The sequence below is a fragment of the Cyclopterus lumpus genome, chromosome 1 (genome assembly GCF_009769545.1).
Source record: "Cyclopterus lumpus isolate fCycLum1 chromosome 1, fCycLum1.pri, whole genome shotgun sequence".
NCBI classification, from domain to species: Eukaryota; Metazoa; Chordata; class Actinopteri; order Perciformes; family Cyclopteridae; genus Cyclopterus; species Cyclopterus lumpus.
The window spans coordinates 4,072,622-4,086,734 of NC_046966.1; the positions used below are offsets into that span (position 1 = coordinate 4,072,622).

Genomic DNA, 14,113 nt, shown 5'->3' on the forward strand with positions numbered 1-14,113 from the left:
GTTTGCTACGAAGTGTCCCAAAGCCAATTTAAAAAAAGACTAAATCTGTGTTGACCAATTAAACTTTTGTTGCATGTTCATTAAGTAAATGAAGGTAAAAGTAAGTGCAGGACGATTTTTACTGAACGAAACGCACACAATGACATCATTTTACAGCGGAGTCAGCCTTGCTGCACATCCCTGCTACCGAACATCCCCAGGCGGGTTTTGGCGCGCCTCCTCTCCCGGTACAAAACCCTCTCGCTCACGGCGTCGCCGTCGGCCATTTTGTGCTGAGCGAGGGTCAGAATGGCCACCGCACCGACCACCAGGGCCAGGTGGAGCAGGTAGAGGGCGACGCGGAGGCACGTCAGCAGCAGAGAGGCGCAGACGGAGGCGACGCACCAAGGCCCGGCCAGGAGCAGCAGCAGCAGCGAGTGATGCAGGGAGCTGAGGACCAGAGCCGGGACGGCCAGGACGAGTCGGAGCAGCGTGGACACCAGCCAGGAGTACAGCGACAGAGGGGACAAGAGGAGCGACGCAGCCGCCCGGCTCGTGGACGCGGCCTAGGAGAAGGGAAAAGGGAACGTTTATTGAGCAACATCCATGTTTATTTTGGAGCCGTGCCTCTTTTATCTCAGTTTTGGTCTCCTCCAACTATGTATTTGGCTCTTTAGCTTCCAAATGTGCCACCATGTTCACCATCTAGTCGCTTAACATTTTTATTTTTGGCAGCACTTTATTTGACAGTTGGTAGTAAGGAAGGAAATATGGGATTTGAGGGGTACGACATGCAACAAAAGCTGCTGAAATACGATCACATTCTCAAGAATATTAAATATGTTTTTGTTTTTTTAGGCCTGGGGTGGTGCATTGTTAGAAAAAGTAGCAATTGAACAACTTAAAAAAATCTCTTTCCCCTTCAAGTTTCCAACACCCATTTTGGGAACCTCTACATGTAAAGCACATGTGGGCCATAATTACTTAAATCAACCGACCTCAGAAGGATTTCCATGCAAGACGTCATCGGACATCTGAGCCTTTCGAAGCCCTGAAAAATAAGCAATGGACAGATATGTAGTCAGAGGAACCAAAAGAAATGGATGTGTCATGGAGCTGCCTCACAAACAACAACCTGCGAGCTAAATTATTGGACCGTATCAGTGCAACAGCTCTGCTAAAAAACACACAAACTCACATAGGAAAAGGAGGATGAGAACGATTGTCAGCAGGAGCCTCATGTCTCTCAAGCCTGAGAAGAACAAACAAACCGGTGAACACAAATGTGCTGTAATCTGTTGGAGCGCTCAAGAAGAAATTCTACTCACTGCTTCCAAACTGGACGCTCTGGGTCTCAGCTGAAGCCTCACACTGCTCCACTCTCTACAAGGTTCCTCAGCTTTAAGTCATTAATCCCCCTCAGACACGCCCTTTTTCATTCTGCTTTGCAAACAGGCATTGGACTGAACTTCACAGCACGAGAATAGAGATTGCACTGCCCCCTGTTTGAATGGAGGGACAATGACAAGAACAATTTCATGTCACTTTATTGAGATTCGCAGAGCTTTTTTTAAAAATGTTTTATTACGAGGAGGAAACCGTTATTCATCTACCTGACACGGAACCGAATTGTAAAGGCAAATGGCCTAAACGGGCCGAAAAAGAAGGGGAAGGGTCTCTCTTTTTAGAAAGGTGTCAGCTGGCTTTTATTCCAGCTGTTGTCCACAGCGCGCACACACACACACACACACCCACACACACACCTCCAACCTCAGCCCAGCAGGAGTCATCAGCCACTGGAACAATATGGAGGAGGGGCTCCTCATTTTTATCTCTCCAACTTCAACCTTCACCTCCATCTTAAATGCCCCCCCCCCAAATCATCCTCTCTCAGCCTCCATTAAGGTTAAACCCGCCTTATCACCACCTCCACCCATCGTTACCCTTCCTCTCCCCTGCTGAGGCGCCAAGGAGAACCTGCCACCAGAGGGGGGGGGGGGGGGGACGTTATTCAGGCAGCCATAACAATCATGCTCCTGCAGCCATTTCTGCCATTACCATGATCATCCACCATTTTCAGCCTTGGGCCTAAATCATCATCTTCCACTGTGGTTATGAATGACCCGAAGTCTTAACTTTTTTTCAAGGATAAAAGAAACCGAGAGATGCCGTCACTCAGCATCACCGTTGTTACCAAAGAGTGACGACGAACAGAAGGACGATGACAGCAGAGTAAAACACACCACTGCTCCATCAAACCGCTGAGTGAATGGAGAGTACAAAATAAACCTCATGGAAGTAGATATATTAATCTAGATTGTCCGTCTCCAAAAACAAAACAAGCTTATTATGTTTAGCCAAAATCATTTATTTTGCAACTTTTATGTGCATAGAAATGTGACAGACGGTTAAAAACTAGACAAGCACCAATGAGAAGTAAAAGCAGACGCTACGTGGAACACAACAGTGAAAAAGCAAACGCCATGATGGAAGACTTGAAAACATGTACATTAATGACATTAAATTACATCTAGAGGGAGAACAACACAGGACATAAATATGGTAATAAGCAGCCAGAAGGTATACTGTAAATAGCGTTCTTCAGCTTAATAATTACAACGTAAAAGAGCAATGCTGGACAAAAAAACAAGATACGCTGTACAGGATCCTGCATGTAATGCTCGCATGTTTAATGTAACACAGACTCTGGGGATCGCAGGCTGGCCTAAAGACAAGTGGAAATATTCACTATGAATAAGGAAGGGCTAATAATCAATGTGCGGGACGCCATCCCGTGTCTGAATCTGTGCGCCCATCAGTCAGCAGACATCATTTCTTCTCGCACACAAAAGGGCCAGTGTCCATCGGCTTGGAAAAGAAAGTGACGTTGTCAGGAAAGTGTAACGGTTTAGATGCTGGACGAGGCGAGGATGTCCTCCACCAGGTGCTTGTAGACCCAGGCGTCTCCCTTCAGCCTCTGGCGCCGGATCCCGACGACCTCCGGCCTCTGCAGCATGCACACCTCTAGCTCAAACGCCATGGTGACCTTCCCGAAGTCGCCCCAAGTCTGACACTTTAGGGTGTACCTGAAAGAAAGGTGGCGCGGGAGCATTTAGGTTGGGAATCGAACGCCGTGCCGTCCAGATCACACAAAAAGGGGCGCGATGCGCCGTCTTCTTACCCCTTCTGTGTGAAGTCAACGTTTTTCTCCGGCAGGATGGACAGGATCTGGTTGAGGATCTGGTCTGGATTGGTCTGACTGGTCAGAGTAACGTTGTACTGCGCCTAGCGGGGCAAAGACGAGACAAAGAAGAGTGACGCGTGCAACACTCGAGGCGCAGAGCGGGCGGCGAGTTTGCGCTCCGTACCTTGATCTTGCGCGGGCCGTCTCGCAGGGCTCGCCTCTTGCTGGGGGTGAGCATGGTGATCATCTTGTCCAGGCCTCTCTCCAGAGAACCGAACACCTTCCCGGCCATCTTCTTCGTCCCGCTGTCGTCTGTGACCGCCATGTCCAACGACCTAGACCTGGTTGGGGACAAACCGGGTCAGAAAATGACGCAATCGCAAGTGGTGAGCGAGAAAAACTTCGGAAACTTTTGGTAACTTGGAACACACGATCGCGTGACTGTCACCAACAGAACACTGATGAACGCACTATTTACATATCACAGTTCATGGAGCTCCATTCATACATTGTCACATTCATGTAATGTGTTTATGTATCTGTTGCTCTCCTGAAGGTTTCTTCACTTTTTTTCCCCGTGAAAGGTTATTTTTGGGGAGTTTTTCCTGAGCCGTTGTGAGGTCAAAGGTCAGGCATGTCGTATGTGTACAGATTGTAAAGCCCTCTGAGGGGAGTTTGTAATTTTGGGCTATACAAAATAAACTGAATTGAATTGAATACGCACCACCTGCGGAGGCAAACAAAGCTGCACTTATGAGCTTCATCCTCCCGCTTGCCCCATCATCGTCCATATTCATCCCCACACACACCTCAGAGTCTCCACTCACCTTCGCTCAGGACTGAAAGCCAGTATTTCAACGTTCGCAAGCTCCTTGAACTCGGCTGCTCTCTTCTTATTGTGCTCTTTGGAGGCACTGCCTCCACCTGCAACACGCACAGGAAGAGACACCGTGGTTTAAAACAAAAAGGTGATTCTAGACACGTTAACCTCTTTGCAGACCGACTCATAACATACTCTCGCTATGCAGCTAAACATCACTCACAACAAGACATTTGATGAAGTCACCTCGGGCTCTGGGAAGTAGAGTTGGATAATGAATAATGTCTTAAATGATTCATTTAGAAAATAATTTGCAGATTTATGGTCATTAAAAAACGATTGTTAGTTGCAGCCCTACAAATGTGTCATTTTTGAGCATGTGTGAAGAATGGTGCACAAGACAATTACATTTTAATAGAATGGTGCAACCATTGGGGGAAAAAAAGTTTGGATGTTAATATTTACCTTGTCCCTCAGCATCTTATAGCTTCAACAAACGCTGGACAATTTGAAACTAGATTAATTCATGTTCGACCTCAAACTGTCTTTAAGGGGAAATAAAATTGATCGGTACAGCCCTTATGTGTGGAACTGGCTGGCCTTGTTGAACACAAAAGCGTTGACACACACACACACACACACACACACACACACAGCTAGGCTTTAGTGGCAAGAGAACACATGTCACTACAGCCCACGTGGGACGGTGAGCAGAGGAAAGAGACAGCTACACCTGTCACAGCACACGCCTAGGGACACAGTGTGTGTGTGTGTGTACAGGTTTGTGGCAGCATGTCTGCACTGCAGCCAGATTCTAAAGGTTTTCACACCCAACAGGTCAGCTGCAGGCGGCGCGTTTATAGGAGGGAACTAATGAGGCTGGACGTCTGAGCACAGAATACACTTTGACAAACAATTAGGACTTTAATGATCCTGCGTTCATATTAGCGTCCGTTATTTACCAATAAGCGGAAAAAGAATTAGCTCCCCGGTGATAACTTCACCTTCGAGTTGACAGAGATAAGTGTGCATGTGTCCGTTTTCAGTGGTTTCAGTAATGACGGCTGAATATGAGAGGCTTTGGCGGAAAAACAGGCCCCCGTAAATGAGTTTATTACCAGAAGACAATTTACTTGCAAATGTGTGGCATGTGGACGTGGCACTTGTGATTACGAGGGCCACGGCGTGTAAAGGCTGAGCGAGGGGACGAATACATTTGAAGAGGGAGGGACAGTTGGCTAATGGAAATAATCGAATGGAGATTGTGCTTCAAGCGCTTGTTTGGAACACAAAAAAACAATTACAGTAGACAAATAAACCGCATGATGAACTGAAGCTCCGTGTTGTCTGTACTGCATTACTGCTGTGGGTTGAGTGGTCTCCCCTTTACCTTTGGTGCCATTGGCGTGAGCATTTTGGTTGGGCGTGGTCAACACGTTCTTGTTGGGCCGCCCGGTCTTCTTACTGGACACCGGAGTGCGAGGAGGAGGCAACGCGAATATCTCGCCATCTTTCTCCCGCGTGGTGGCGACATTCTCCTTGTTCTCCTTGTTCTCCTTGTTCTCCTTGTTCTCGCCGGCTTGCTCTCGGTATCTGTCCCTCCTCTCCTGGTGGTGCTGTGCTGCGGTGCGGCCCCTCTCTGGGGTCGGGCTGTAGGCGCACCTTTTCTCCACTGACGGAGATGCTGGTCTCTTTTGGGAACACGGAGGAGAGAGAGAGAGAGAGAGAGAGAAACGTGGTGAGAAGATTTGTTTTCTTTTTCTTGGTCGGCAAAGAGTCTCGGCACTTTCACATACCGCGTCTTTCTGGTTCACCGCTCCATCCGGCTGACCTCGGACTCCCTTGGGTGTGTAGCGTGTGACTTGAACCCACGGGCAATCATCGATGAACTCCGAGCCGAAGTCCAGAGAACCCACAATCACGGCGTCCTCGTCCTCGCTGAAGTGAAGGGCTTCCCTCGTCTGAACGCGAGAGAGAAAATAAGAAACGGTCAAAAAAGATCCCACAAAAAACACTTGGTGCTGGGAAACAGTACTTTCTGTGTACAGTAACCCAGAAAAAGAACAAAGCATTCTGGGAGTCGTGGCAACAGGTCTGACCTGCAGTCCCCGGTGCAGTGGAGAGCAGGAGTCAGCGCACGCGGCCGGCTTGGGGCGCAGGCGAACAGGTTTGCCCCTCTGTTTCTTCGACAGCAGCAGCAGGTAGGTGGCTGTGGTTTGGTCGTACCGCCACTGAGGGGGGAGGCCATTTGTGTTTAAAAAAAAAAAAAAAAAAACACATCTGCGCGGACGTGATTGACACGTGCGGCACAGTTTGCGTCACAAAGAAAATCAACAGATGACGACGTGACCGGCACAATAAACACGCAAATGTGAACACACACACCTCCTCGACCAATGCCGTGGCGCTCGCCCTCGATCGCTTCATGTTGACGGCCATCTCCGTGATGCAGTCCTCATCGATGTGGCCGAGCTACACAGGAGACCAGGTACGGTCACACAAAATCCAAGACAGATTTTACACACACACACACACACACACACACACACACACACACACACACACACACACACACACACACACACACACACACACACACACACACACACACACACACACACACACACACACACACACACACACACACACACACACACACACACACACACACACACACACACACACACACACACACACACACACACACACACACACACACACACACACACACACACACACACACACACACACACACACACACACACACACACACACACACACACACACACTTCTTATTTGTAAGCACTAAAACAGCAATACTCAAATAATATTAATTTTAAAAATTATGGAATTGTTTCAGAGAAATGGCATGACTGGAGAAAATTGGAGCAATAACTAAATTCAAAAGAAAAACTAGGCAGCATGCTGCTCCAAAAACACTTAAACACTACTGTGGGGTCTGCAGTCGTGCAATTCTGTTTTGTATGTTTATGTCTGCATCTATGTGTGTGTGTGTGTGTGTGTGTGTACCGGCTGCCTGCTACGCCACTCCACGGGGCTGTTGTAGTCTTTTATCGCCCATGGATGGTCCAGCAGCTGTCGAACAGTAAGACGCAGCTTGGGCTCCACCTATAGGACGCACGTGGAAACTACAACTCAATACGCAGGAGACCACACATCCAAAAGAGCTGCAGTGTGTTTCAAATATTGCACATGTTGGACAAATTATATTCCAATTATGTAAATTATAAATAGCTTATTCTCTTCTATTGTGGCAAGTTGATGGTTTCCAGACATTTCTGTGAAATAGCAACAAAAAAAAAAAAAAAAAAGACGGGGGAGAGAGTGGGGTTGTTTGTGTTTACCTGCATCATCTGGTTGAGGAGGAGGACACTACCCGGAGACAGCCACTGGGGGTTATCATATTTACCTCTCTGAAGAGGCACAACAAACACATTATGGTACATGAATAAACACGAAAGAGAAGCAAACATAAATGTTCTCTGCTATCAGGATTTGATGAATATCCCATAAACCACAGGGGCACACAATAATTGCAGGAAATGGACACAAGATTATCAGAGAAACAGCAGGATCCAATATGTTTCACCGGTCAAATAATAACATTAAATACTTTGCAATCCGAAACAATAAACAGCTGTGTTGGTGCTCTTACGGAAATCTTCCTGTAGAGGACCATGCAGTTGTCGTCATCAAAGGGTAGGTACCCACAGAGAAGGGCGAACAGCAGCACCCCCATACTCCACACATCGGCCTGGGGGTTACACACCACGCAGCAGAAGGTTCAGCTTTACAGTTACTTTCACAGCTCAGTTGCACCGAGTCATGCACCAGCGAATATGATCAGCGCACCATGAAAAAACAAGGCAGAAGTGGAACAGGCAGGTAAGCAGGAGGGGGGTTGCACTTAAGGGCTCTAAAAGTTGTAAACAGTAACGTGCATGTCTCACCTCTGAGCCAATATATGCTTTTCCCTGGATGAGTTCAGGTGCAGCGTACGCAGGGCTTCCGCAACACGTCATCAGCTCATAACCCAAACCGCCCTAGGACACAGAACCACAGACACATTGCGGTAGATAGATTTGCCAACATCTTTATGTTTTTTCTTCTTCTTCACCTTTCTCTTTACTTGATCAAACAGCTAACAGGTCTGATACATTTGTCACAAACACAAGGAGACGGGGAAAGTTGTTGACTTACCTTGGGTTTGGCACACAATCCAAAGTCTATGAGCTTCAAGTTGTGGTCTTCGTCAATCAGCAGGTTTTCCTACAGTTCAAGACGGGCGGAGCATCGGACGTTAAGATCAGTATGCGGTCGCAGAAAAGCATTTTGTTGCCGTTTCACATCCTCTCAGTCACACGCAATCGGTGGTTGCCTTTACCGGTTTGAGGTCCCTGTGTGCGTATCCCTGGCTGTGGACGTAGGCCATCGCGGACACTATCTGTCTGAAGAAAACCCTGGTCTCCTCCTCTGACAGACGGTCTTTTGCTATGATGTAGTCGAACAACTCCCCACCCGGACAGTACTGAGATTTCAAAGAAAAAGCGACAGAGGGGGAGAAAGATGCAAAATTACCAAATACATTTCACACTCTCACACACACACACACACACACACACACACACACACACACACACACACACACACGATTGCGTGCTCACCTCCAGCACCATGAAGATCTGGGTGGAGGTCTCTACAACCTGGTAGAGACGACAGACGTGCTGATGACTCAGGTTCTTCATGGCCTCGATCTCCACCTTCACACGAGGCAGGTCAACCTGCGGGTGACAGACAGTTTGTTGTTTTGATATTTTTTCCGAATGTATAAATTTGTCTTTTTGTTTCTGTGTAATTTTTACCATGGAATAACAATTGCACCGATCACAACTTTAAAATCTGACAACTTCCTAAAAGTTTAGGATTTGTAGTCTTTCCTCGAGTCATATTAGTGCAAACCTTGCAATCATCACGTTGGGTGTGGTAACTTCTTGTTGTTATTGTTTTGTCTCCGGTTTCCTAGTTGAATGCAAAAATCTAAACGGATTTATTCTTTGACTCACCCCGAGATCCTTCTTGTTCATGATTTTAATCGCAACCTTCTCTCCCGTCAGGATGTGTCGACCCAGCTTGACTTTGGCAAAGCCTCCTGAACACAAACACACACACACACACACATCAGAAAGGGTACGGCACCGACAGAGCCGTTTCAAGCGCCGACACACATCACCGTCGTCATTACCTGAGCCGATGGTCTCGTAAACCTCATAGTATTTGTGGAGCTCCTCGGCTCCGCGCTGCTCCGTTCTCTCCACCGGCATGGTCCCCCGCTTCCGCCCCGCACGGTGATAAACCTCCCTGCGGTGGGAGAGAGAAAACGGTTGACAGGAGCCGCGTTAGCACGCGACTCGCTGAGAAACACTCGGCTTAACTGCAAAACCCAATTCTCTTTTCGACTCATTACAAACGTGTCGCCGGCAGCTAAGTTAACACCCAGCAAGCTAAACAGACGCTAAAGAGTTGCAACGTTCGCTAACTGGCTGACACAAATCGTTAATTCCACCAAAAGTAATAACAGTAACGTCGGTAAAACATACGTCACTGCTAGCTAACTCATTGCTCGACATGGTAAGTGTACCTGAATGTGTGTGAAAACGGGCGAGGAAGAAGGTTACAAATCCGTTAGCAGCCACACGTCATGTAGAAAAGCTATGTGGCAGAGAGATGTTTTGTTCCAGAAGTTTGAATTTCGCACGTCGACTGACTCCATTTCCTGCTTCCGGTTTGTCCGGGGCTTCGCTCCCCCTTGTGGCAAATAACAGTACTGCGGGCATAAAAAAAAAAGTGTCTAAACTTCATGGTGCATTCAGAGGCTGTAGGTTATATTGCGGTTGAATTGTACTGCACACACTTTTGTTTTTCTATTCTCAATATAGATGGGGTGTATACAATATTAGAAACACCTCGTAGTGTAAATTACCATGAAGTTGAATCAACACCTCTCTCAACAAAATAATCTTTTATGAAGGTAGATTGGTTTAATACATACGCGGAGAGGGGGGAAACCGCAAATGCCTCATAGGTGCAGTGCATGATACATTAAAGCAGTTAATAACATCCTGTCGACCAGTGGTGGAAGAAGTATTGTTTACTTGAGTAATATTAGCAAGACCACAGCATTAAAATACTAAATTACAGGTATAAGTCCTGCTCTGATTACAATCAGAACTTCATGTGTATGAAGAATTTTGACGTATAGGTGGTCAATATATATATATATATATATATATATATATATATATATATATATATATATATATATATATATGGCCTTTATATATATATATATATATATATATATATATATATTTACATACATTTATATATATATATGGTTGATAAATGGTGGCTAGCTGTGAAATGTACCTGAATTCATGACCTCATGTGCATTCATGGGCAGGTATATACAGCCTGTACTTTTACTTTTAACATACTTTTGGGAAGTTTAATAACTTCACAACAATAAATGGTATTGCATACGATACTTGGACTGTATACATTAAAATAACCATTGTGTTCCCTCTCAGTGCAACATTGTTTTACTGAGATATGAAATGGCAAACAAAACAAAAATAATTCATGGCCTTTATATATACGGTTGAATATATATATATATATATATATATATATATATATATATATACATATATATATATATATATATATATGGTTGATAAATGGTAGCTAGCTGTGAAATGTACCTGTGGGATGGAAAGCCTTCTGTGTGTGTGCAATGTGTGACCTGCTCTGCTGTTGGCATGTGGCTGCAGCGGCTGACCAGAGAGGTGTATTTAGGGCGTGTGTGTGTGTGTGTGTGTGTGTGTGTGTGTGTGTGTGTGTGTGTTTGTGTGCCTTCATCTGCACAGCTCATCCAGCCTGTAATTAGTAGAAGGTGAGAGGTGAGGTCAGAGGTCATTGCATGTATTTTAACAGACCCCCTGACTTCTTGTCAGCCAGCTGTAATGACTGTATACAACAACTCTCACTGATGCAGTTTTCTTGTTGGGCCACAGGAACCATTTCTCTCTGGGCCGATGTCCTACATTACATGTAGTGGAAAGGAGCATTGCTGTCCCTGTTTTTGTCAATAGCATGTAAGTAGCAAGGCGTCCTGCTTCTTAAGTCTGGAGATGGGGCTGTCCCAGTCAAGCGACTGACATATACGACTGTGACGTATATGAAAAACATGTTTAGCAAGTGTGCAAATGTTGCATCCCGACACAGCACTGACACAGAGCTGCGAGGGAATGTTTTTCTCTGTGATTGATCGGTGGTCGTCCTGCACTTCTCATGGTCGTTGGGGAAGGAGTTGGTCGTTAGGGAAGCAACCGGTAGTTAGGGGGCGTCCAGGTGTCAGTGGGATGACATAACCCCTCATTTGGTTTCTGGGTGCAGCTGGCCACAACAGGTCAGAGGGACATCAAACAACCCACAGCTGGGGGAGGGGACGAGTGTTAGGAGAAGTTGAAGAGAGAAGAGAGGAAGATGAGAAAAGAAAGGGGGAAATGGAGAAGAGAGACACATGTAGAAAATCTGTTAGTATGGCATGCGCACACACACACACACAAATAAAAACACATTTTAAAGAGTCACATATGCTTAAATCTCGGCAAAGCAATAGAAAGAATTAATTCAGGCCCTTTTTTTTGTCTTTTTTTTCTTCACAGATCTGCATGAGCTCATAAATCTTACTCCACATTTAAAACCTATTTTCAATACTGTGACATTCTGTGAGACAGTGGGTGTTCCCCCTCCCTCCTCCCCTCTGGGTCATTTTATAAGATGTAACTCAAGAGAAACCTTTTTTTTCTTTCTTTCATGAATAAAAAAATAAATAAAATTGGTTGTAATGCTTCTGAGGGCATGTTTTATTAGTCGATGCTTTTAACAGACCGCGGAGAACTCCCACAGCCAGCCAGCGTTTGCCAGTAAAAGTCTCTCACGTACAACCTACAGTGCTGAATCAAAGCAGATTCAGTGTCATGAGCTGAATCCCGCTGAAAAAGACGATAACTATATTATTGTCATTGTAGCAGCAACCTGTATGCATGTGAGCTATGCTGGAATACGTGTCATTGTTTGAGTTGTGTGTAAGAGCCGCTGTGCCACTTCCAGCCGCTCTCAGGGACTCACAGTGTGTGTGTGCGTAATCAGACATGGCAGCTATTAAGCTGTCACAGTGGAAAATAGACAGCGCCGTGGACGCAATTGCCAGTATTCCCTGACAGACTTCAGGGGGCTCCCAGAATGCCTGTCGGAGCTCAGTGACTGCCGGGTATCGACTGCGAGGGACCGTCATCTTAGATCTGGCTGTGTGCCAGAGAGTCTGTGTCGGGTTTGTGCTATAATCCTGATGGTGTTTGTCAGTGTCCTTATGTGTCTCAGGTCAAAGGTCACACAGAGAAACAGACGCAAGCAGAGATCACGCATCACAGCCCCGCTTGTCTCTCTCACCCACTCTCTCTTTCACTGTGGCCCATGTATTCATCATGGAGCTTCACCCACACGTGTGACTCATAGTAGGGTTTAAACACACACACACACACACACAGAAAGAAAGAAACAGAGGTTTGTAGAGAAGATTGTGAGACTCTCAGCCAGTGGTGGCTGGCCAATAGAGGGCCACGGGGCCTGTAATATTTGTAAAATAGGATATCTGCGCAAAATATATGCTTTTCCTGCACGTCCTGCACCTCCTCTCCGCCTGTCTGTTCGTCTCCGCTGCTTTGGGCCAAAGTCATCTGGCCCAAAAGCTGTGTGATCTCATCAGGCGCCTTTTTTTTTTCTTACGACACAACGGCCAGGGGGAGAGCGAGGACCGGACCCGGTCAGATCTCGGGCACAGAACCAGCATGGACAGTTACGGCAGTAAGGGACATGAAGCACTTGTTGGAAGAATTAATAAAACATGAGAACACCAGGACACACATGATAACTCCGTCAAGCAGCCATATTGAGCAAAGTGAACATCACTGCACGCTGGACGACGGACACAATGAGGAGGTGGATAAAAACCCTACAAGGATCTTAAAATATAAACATGTTTTATTACATTTTATATACATATATATGTGATTTAAACTATACGATAGATTTTATTATAATATATTTATGATATGTATATTGTATATTTACATTAGATGGTATTTATATATCATATTATACTGAATATTATCATATGATATATATATAATTATATATATATATATATATATATATATATTAATATACTGAATTATATGAATAAGATGTCCTTATTATGTCAGTGTTGGAATAAATGTTAAATATTTAACTACAAAGTAGAAATGCGTGTTTGACACTTTTTGCATTGAATCATTTCTGATCTTTACAGCTGTCCCCTCGGCTCACTCCTCGACACAAAGCAGTGGAAAGTTAAAGAGCCAGGCGAGCTACCCTACAGTGTGTGTTTACAGGGCCTTACAAGGGTCCTCTGCCCAGAAGTGAACCATTCAGCCGGGGGAATATACCGCAGACACTTCTCCAAATCATTGATGTGCATGCAAACGTTACCGTAGCCCGTCTGGATGAAGGCTTTGCGAGTGTTGGGGTTTTGATTCCGGGCCAGTGGGTTTACAGTCATTTCTGAGTGGACCTGTTTGTTCCCCAACGTGGTTCTGGGCTGAACTGAGTCCCTATGAAGCTGCCATCCGTTGGAAGGGAATCACTGATGAAGGAATATTGAATCACGCAGAACGGGTTAAGATGTGAATATATTTAACGTATCCTTTCCATTATGGTCAATCCAAGCCGTTCTCAACGTGGTATACCAAAAAAGAAAAGAAAGGAATTACCCAGAATTACAAAAGCTTTATAGAGTGAAACCTCATACGAGGTGCAAAATGGGTGCGACTTCCAAATTGCAAAAAAAAAAAAGAAAGTGCAACACAACTCCTTACATCCCTCCCAAACTTTGCCTTTTCCCCCCTCCCACCCCTCGAGCCAACCGCTACTCACACACACACACACACACACACACATTAAACATGTGAGTGTGTGTGTGTGAGCTCCCTCCCTCCCTCAGTCTCTCC

The 14,113-nt window shown here is 45.7% G+C and overlaps 1 protein-coding gene and 1 long non-coding RNA gene across 3 annotated transcripts; both read right to left on the reverse strand.

Moving 5' to 3' along the window:
• Positions 1–454: 454 nt before the first annotated feature.
• On the reverse strand, positions 455–1,369 carry LOC117738912. Its single transcript, XR_004610140.1, has 4 exons — positions 1,308–1,369; positions 1,178–1,231; positions 978–1,030; positions 455–545 (listed from the first exon to the last, which is right to left on the reverse strand). It is a non-coding gene; the product is annotated as an uncharacterized LOC117738912 (long non-coding RNA).
• A 960-nt stretch (positions 1,370–2,329) lies between these two features.
• melk (maternal embryonic leucine zipper kinase) lies at positions 2,330–9,790 on the reverse strand. 2 transcript variants are annotated; one of them, XM_034541817.1, is made up of 18 exons: positions 9,643–9,790; positions 9,247–9,362; positions 9,068–9,153; positions 8,708–8,785; positions 8,389–8,532; positions 8,205–8,273; positions 7,955–8,047; positions 7,660–7,758; positions 7,349–7,417; positions 7,014–7,112; positions 6,369–6,455; positions 6,083–6,214; positions 5,780–5,944; positions 5,374–5,674; positions 3,991–4,087; positions 3,348–3,504; positions 3,161–3,264; positions 2,330–3,065 (listed from the first exon to the last, which is right to left on the reverse strand). In XM_034541817.1, exons 2-18 carry the CDS (start codon positions 9,323–9,325, stop codon positions 2,888–2,890), a joined length of 2,037 nt encoding a protein of 678 aa, XP_034397708.1. In that variant the 5' UTR covers positions 9,326–9,362; positions 9,643–9,790; the 3' UTR covers positions 2,330–2,887. The 2 variants fall into 2 exon arrangements, with proteins under 2 accessions (XP_034397708.1, XP_034397700.1); XM_034541809.1 differs by having other exon boundaries at positions 8,669–8,785.
• Between the last annotated feature and the right edge of the window lie 4,323 nt (positions 9,791–14,113).

Excerpts from the sequence above, each read along its gene's own strand:
- melk (XM_034541809.1), bottom strand. The coding sequence starts at position 9,325 with ATGCCGGTGGAGAGAACGGAGCAGCGCGGAGCCGAGGAGCTCCACAAA. Across the intron at positions 8,786-9,067 it reads TGAACAAGAAGGATCTCGGG|GTTGACCTGCCTCGTGTGAA; the intron begins GTGAGTCAAAGA and ends TGTCACCCGCAG. Across the intron at positions 7,418-7,659 it reads TCCTCTACAGGAAGATTTCC|AGAGGTAAATATGATAACCC; the intron begins GTAAGAGCACCA and ends GTGCCTCTTCAG.